This window comes from Anomaloglossus baeobatrachus, chromosome 10, assembly GCF_048569485.1.
Source record: "Anomaloglossus baeobatrachus isolate aAnoBae1 chromosome 10, aAnoBae1.hap1, whole genome shotgun sequence".
NCBI classification, from domain to species: domain Eukaryota; kingdom Metazoa; phylum Chordata; class Amphibia; order Anura; family Aromobatidae; genus Anomaloglossus; species Anomaloglossus baeobatrachus.
In genome coordinates, this window is record NC_134362.1 from 58,786,618 (window position 1) to 58,793,861 (window position 7,244).

Sequence of the window (7,244 nt, forward strand, 5' to 3'; positions counted from 1 at the left end):
CTCTAGGCCAGGAAGTACCTTCAAGCATCCTGGTAATTTACCCGACGGGGGTGAAGTCTTTAAGATTCATCCCTCACCCGCTCCAAAAGTTGGGGTATTAGCGAAACAAGGGGATAGGACTTTTCCCAAAGTACAGTCCACCAAATCCCAAGCATGAACCCCGAGAGCAAGCTCACTCCGTTAGCCATACAGGTGAGTGAGACCCGATTAGTTCCACACTATAGGGTACAACAATGAGAAGGTGTCACAGAAAAGGCCACAGACTAACAAGCAACACCAAGGGCATGGATCCAACCGTGCTCCCTCCTTGCTGCAGCGGTGCTCAGAGTTCTGGTTTACAAGCTGTCGGTGTCAGTATTCTTGGACTGAGTACACAGAATCCCTTCCTTTTCCCAACGGCACCCCATCATTACCAGCACCGGTCCCCAGTGCACAATCCCTATGGGGGAGGGGGGGGTTTGGGGTGTAAGTCCTGCACCATAAGGCCAGGAGGTGCAGTCCTCTGACACCCTGAATAGGTCAGGGACGTCACAAACCCATACTCAGGATTTTTCATTACAATCAGTAGGTTTTATTGCTCATAGTGCTATGCGTTTCAGAGCTAGCATGCTTCTTCAGGAACCAACATACATACATTGTTGGTCCCTGAAGGAGCATGCTAGCTCCGAAACGCATAGAACTATGAACAATAGAACATGCTGATTTAAATGAAAGATTCTTTGAGTTTATCCAGCAGTGTAGCATTACAACCACACTCTCCTGCTTCACTGAATTACTTCTCCCCGTAGGGCTGCAGCAGTCAGTTACCCATGCTAACAAGATTACAGTAGTTGTGACTTACACAACTTGCCCAGCGATTCCCTGCACCCTCTCCCACTGGTTTCACCAGGATAAGACACCAGGTTTGCGTATTTTTGCCTTTACCTCCTTTGATTTGTATAAAGACATAATGGACTGTAATAGTAGTGCAAAGAACTGACAGACCCCTACTCTACCATGCCACCTGGTTAGAGACTGAATATACTTCGATGACCCATGTAGGGATGTATAATGTACTGTGGAAACCACTAAACGGTGGAGGTGTAATGTACTGTGGCATCAGATTATGTGGAAAGACTAACAGGAATGTTGCTCCTTGTGAAGCTCATGTTGACACATTTGGATGACTGGGTGAGTGGCTTAAGGGCACATATATAGAATTACAATTTTAGCCATATCTTTCAAAGTTGGGAGGTATGACTAGAGCATCTAAAAGAAGAAAACAATTCTGGACCAGCTTGGGTTAAAACCGAACATTTATTGATTCATGTGGTAATAAAAACAGGGGACAATCTGGGCAACGTCTTTAGCTGCTATATTCAGATTTATTTGAACCATTCTGCAATACTTGGTATCGTTCTATATGATGGGGCCTCTTTCAGAGCTTTACACACCTTACAGTATGCAGATTCAAGAATATCTCTCACTCTGACAAGCTGATAAGTAGATCTCCAGTTAAAATACCGCTGGTATTTTTGATCATCCTTGTCCAGACTTAGAAGGTAAGAGGCAAGTTCCTTAGCGCTAGAGAAGTCCTCTATGTGAATGAAGGAGTCCGGTGGGATGAAACGTTCATAGTTTTTACGCGGAGGACCCATCACAACAGGAACAGTTCCTATGAGGAATGAATTGGCCCAGAGTTTCTCTGTTATATAGTCTTCATGAATTGAATTCTCAAAAGCAAGGTAAAACTTATATTTCGCCAGATTTAGAAATTGTAGTTGCCTAGGAAGAGGTAAGTGATGTTTTCCATAGATATCTATTTGGATATGTTGTTTTAACTCCTTATAATATTCAAGTCTTTTGTGCTTTAAGTTCCAGTTACTTATTATCCAAGCAACAAATGCAGTCTTCTCAGGAATAGTAAAATTGTATTCTTCATTGTGTTTTGCGAGACTTCCATAGGGAATGAAGATGTCAGAATCCACCCTGTAGGACATTGTCAAATTCATGATGTTGTCCACGACCGATAGGTTTCTAATGTTCGATGGCGACTCCAAGTTAAACCAGATCCAATACTGATGGGGAGGCCTTGGCTCCTGTGGCAACAAAGATTTGGACCCAGATATATCTCTGTGGTGAAAAACAACAGCATTCACCACTGAATACAGAGAGCGGTCTACTGTAAATAAGCAATTAGATGAATCAATTGATGCCGGACATTGATTAAGAGGAAAAGTGTGCCCTGAAGGCCATGTCCAGAGAAGAATAACAAGTGAAGGCAGATCTGACGACACCTTTTGCTGTGGCGGTGTTCTTGAATGGACTTCAACTGAAGGCATTGAACAATCTGGCACAATTTTCGGTTTTGTAGAATATGATTTGTGCGTAGGGAGCTTCATGCCATGGTAAAGTGTAAATAATAAAAATATAAAGAAACTGTTTAGAATGAGAATAATTGCCCAAGTTTGAGATATTGGTTTTCGAAAAGCCATTGAAAACGAGAAATTAAGTGGTATTTTGGAAAGGTGGCAAGGGCAACTTGATGTGGAAAGAAGTCTTTGTTTGAGTCCAAAGTTGTTCTATAAAAGAAGAAAAATTATATTACTTCCAGTTCAGGTATTCAACTAATATTTTGAGTATTGCTATGCTTTCTAACACAGGTTGAAAAATAATTTGTTGCATTTTAAACCTTTTTTTTTTTAGATTAGAAGTTTAGATTCACTGTTTTTTTTTTTGTTTTTTTTTAGTACACTTCATATAAAGCTAAAGTTAATGACACTCGACAGGTAAAAATCAAGAGGCAATACCATCCCATGCAATACAATCAGGGAGGTGCAGACAGTGGTTCCTATGAGGCCAGGACAGGCACAGAGCTGCTTCAAACAGCCATTGCCAGTTATGCCATCTGCACATCACTTAATTGTTTGGCACTTTACACCCAAAAACAAAAACCCAAGACTGAACCCCCCCAAAAAAAAAAAAACACACACCACACACACACACCATGGGGTCCCACCTATTTTTGGTAACCAGAGCAGGTAAAGTAGACCACTACAGACTGCAACCCTTAGCTGTTTGGTCAAAGCCCCCTTCACACGTCAGTGATTCTGGTACATACGTTGCTGTTTTTATAAGTACCAGAATCACAGACCCATTAAAATCAATGGGTCTGTACACACATTAGTGATTTCTCACTGACATGACGAGTGTGTTCGTGATTTCTGCACAGAGACATGTCAGTTTTTCTCCGGCATCACTGATGTCCCACAGACCACTGTGGTGTGATTCGTGAAACACATTTAAAATAAAAAGCTTTTTAAACCAGCGATGCTGACTCCTGCTTCCAGTCCGGCTAATTATGCACATGAATATGTACTGCACCGCCAACTCAGAAGTAACAACAGCCAGACACAGCATCACAGGAGATATCAGCACCACAGACAGCAGCAGCGTGGCACAGGTGATTATAAGTGCCTGAACTCCATGTATAAGGCCTTGTTCGCACGTACCTGCTGAATATTCTGCAGCGATTTGACAGCACGTGTGTACCGCCCCCGTGTCAGCGGCCGAGCCGCTTGGATCCGGAACCACGATGGCTCGAGGGGTCTCTGGACCCGGGAGGGAGCACCGCTGCAGCAAGGAGGGAGCATGCTTAGATCCGTGCCCTTGGTGTTGCTTGTTAGCCTGTGACCTTTTCCGTGGCACCTTCTTCACTCGTTGGACCCTGTAGTGTGGAACTAGTCGGGTCCCGCTCACCCGTATGGCTAACGGAGTGAGCTTTCTCTCAGGGTTCACGCTTGGGATTTGATGGACTGTGTTTTGTGAAAAGTCTTATCCCCTCATTGTGCTAGTATTCAGATTGTGGAGCATGTGAGGGAAGAATCTTGAAGACTTCACCCCCGTCAAATAAATTACCAGGACGCTTTAAGCTACTTCCCGGCCTAGGGTCCACGTACCCTGTCGTGCCCTGGCCCCTGCCCGGAGATGGCTCAAGGCCGCCCTCTTCGGCAGATCCATGCCCCTTGACATGATCCCCTGCGACTGGGGTTCCAGCTCCTACCAGGCCCAGACCAACGTCTGCCACCTAGTAATCTCAATGAGCCCTGCTCCTGACCTCCTCTCGCTTTCACCTCCAACACAACACAACACTCCTCTTCACTTTTCCCTACCAACCCCCCAAGTGGGCTGCCCTATTCCCTTCAGGCCCCCCACTGGTGTGTCTGGTGGGTGTGGTGCAAAGTGTTTCTAGGATTTTGACTGGCTCTGATCTTAGCAACACTAAAGAATACGGATCCGTAACCAAGGAGGATGTGGATACTGTGCAGAAGGGCAGGTTGCACAATACCTTGTGACAACCTGAGAGGCCAGCGTGTCACATGTGCGCTTCAAATCGCTGCATAAGGGATGCAGTTTTTCTGTAGAAAAAAAAAAAATCCAATGTGCGCACGTATCATGCACAATCTACATAGATGGTTCTGGGGACGCAGAACGCGTGTATTTACGCTGCAGTGCAATACGCAGCGTAAATGCGTGTAATTACCCTTATCATGGATAGCACATAGATCAGGCGTGAGCCAAAAATCACCGCACACAGAGGGACATACGCACCTTTATCACGTCCGGGGAAAAAAAAAAATTATACGTGTTTTTCACACGTGTGAAGGGGCCTTAAAGAAGCAGGTTATCAGCGATAGACAGGACCCCACTTTTATTTACTATCCACATTTGTTTGCAGGGCAATTGTCCCCATTTTGCAGCCCCCCAGCCCTTACTACAACACCAAACTTCAGGTCTGCATCGACTTATGTGGAGTTCAGTCAAGGTCTTGTTCCCTTTCCACCCGCAAAATAAAAAAAATAAATAAATAAATTTAAAACTTCCTATTAGGAATGGGATTAGATCACTACTAGGGACGAGCATCTCCCAACTATAAAGTATGGGATTCATACCAGGCAATGCATTTGGTACTCAAGCTTTTTTTGAAAGGCTGGGGCATGGGGGGAGAGCCCTTGAATGCGGCTGTGAGAGAGACACACATACATACATACATATCTATCCTTCTTGAGAACATTACACTTAGCTGCTTTCTCTTATTCGTATTAATAGACCAAATGCAGGAGTGTAACCAACTCAGAAAAAAGGTTGAGTGGGGTCATGTGAAACAGCCCCATATACTTGAATGGGGTATTTTCTCCATCATATCAATGCCTTAAGGATGCGTAGCCACTGCATTTTTTGGTGCAGTTTGTTGTCCAAAACTACACATCTTCCCTTCCCCAAAGTCTGAGAATTCTGAAGTGCTGTGCGCACATTGCTTCTTTTTTCTCTTGCAGTTTTGGGTGAAACAAAAAAAAAAAAAAAAAAAAAAACACACACACACACACACACACACACACACACACACACACACACACACACACCACACCCGGCATTTTTTTTTTTGCGTGCATTTTCTCAGCCAGAAAATGCATTTTTGTGTGTCAACACAAAACTGCAGCATGTACACATACCCTAATTGAAACCCTATACTAAATAAAGAAAGGACAGCCTCGTGAGTATATACTGTATATAACCTGGCACATTAATTGTAGCAAGGGTCCCCAACCTGATAAGTGGAGAACATATAACATACACATTTTCACACCTTTGTAGTTTACTCACATGCTCCCCACAACCAGGGCTGCCACAGCTTCTTGTGTCCTAACCACATACAGCTTTGCTTCATTATAAGAGTTGTGGGCTAATTAACTAACCTCTTAATGACTAAGCCAACCCATTATGTCACTTAACCCCTTACTAAACTGACCAGTTTCCAGTTTTTCGTTTTAGTTTTTTCTTCCCCTTTTTCCAAGAGCCATAACTTTTAGGCTCTGTGCGCACACTGTGTTTTTTTGCTGCGTTTTTGCACATTTTTCAGGTGCTGTTTTGGTTTCAAAACTGAGAGAATTTCCTTCCCGAGCAAAAGTCTGTGAGATTTCATTTTTGCTGTCCACACATTGCAGGGGTTTTTTTGGCTGCGTCAATGTGGTGACCACAGAGATGCAGCATGTCAATTCTTTCTGCGTTTTTTGCCAGCATTTTTGAGCCCTTCCAGTCAATAGATTTGATTTAAACAACACATTGGGCAAAACCACGGTAAAAAAACGCATCAAAACGCATCAAAAAATGCATCAAAACGCATGTTTTTTGGATGCGTTTTTGCCAAAAATGCTGCATCTTTGTGGTCACCACAAAAAAAAGAGAAATAAAAGAAAAACATATAATTTTTAAATTAATATAGAAAATAGATATATTTAATTAATTTATAGCGGTGATATAATATTTATCGGAAAAATAGCAATAATTTATTTTTTTTCTTTAATTTAATTGTCGGACTATGTGTGTGTGTAAAGGGACATATGAAATCATTATTTTGATGTGCAAAAAGCATGCGTTTTTCTAGTCCAAAACGCATGTTTTCTGCACCTAAAAAGCAGGTAAAACGCTGGAATTTGGAGGATTCTTGGTTTTTGCTATTTCTCATTGACTTCAATGTTAGCAAAACGCACTCAAAATGGCAAAAACAATTGCAAGGGTCCTTTTCTGGACGCATGGTTTTTGCCCAAAATTATGGCAATTTTTAAATGCGTTTTGAAACGCTAAGTGCGGACAAGAAATCATGATTTCACATTTACTTTAATGGAAAATCAAAACGCATGTGTTTTGGCGTGAAAACGATGCAGCTCAAAACGGACCTAAAAAGCACCAGAAACGCAGGTGGAAACGCAAAGTGTGGACATAGCCTTAAAGTTTTCTGTCTACAACCACAAATAAAAGCTTTTTTTTTCACAGGAGGAGTTGTAATATATGATTTCTCCATATAGTGTTCTGGAAAATGGGAAAAAATCCAAGTGCAGTGAAATTCTGAAAAAAACCCTCCCAAAATCCTGCCATTATTTTTTGGGAATTGCTTTTACAGAGTTCATTACATGGAAAAATGACCTTGCAATATGATTTTCCTCATTAGTACAATTACAGCGATATTAAACTTGTATAGTTTTTTTTTATTTTTTTAGTAGTGGAAAAAAAAATAAAAACTTTGAAAAAACCATTTTTTGGGATTGTGTCTCCATTTTCTGAGGCCATTTTCATTTTTTAGTAGCTGGAACCGTCCGTATAAGGGCTTTTTTAAGATGTTTTTATGTTTTCTTTATATCATTTTGGGATACATAAGATATGACATTTTAACCACTTTAAACCAGCATTTTTTCTTTTTACAGTAT

At 41.9% G+C, this 7,244-nt stretch overlaps 1 protein-coding gene across 1 annotated transcript; it reads right to left on the minus strand.

Moving 5' to 3' along the window:
• Window positions 1-1,320: 1,320 nt before the first annotated feature.
• On the minus strand, window positions 1,321-2,486 carry LOC142255290 (3-galactosyl-N-acetylglucosaminide 4-alpha-L-fucosyltransferase FUT3-like). Its single transcript, XM_075326826.1, has one exon. The coding sequence runs from the start codon at window positions 2,472-2,474 to the stop codon at window positions 1,365-1,367; it is 1,110 nt and encodes a 369-aa protein (XP_075182941.1). The 5' UTR covers window positions 2,475-2,486; the 3' UTR covers window positions 1,321-1,364.
• Between the last annotated feature and the right edge of the window lie 4,758 nt (window positions 2,487-7,244).

Coding starts and splice junctions, on each gene's coding strand:
- LOC142255290 (XM_075326826.1), bottom strand. CDS start 2,474: ATGGCTTTTCGAAAACCAATATCTCAAACTTGGGCAATTATTCTCATT.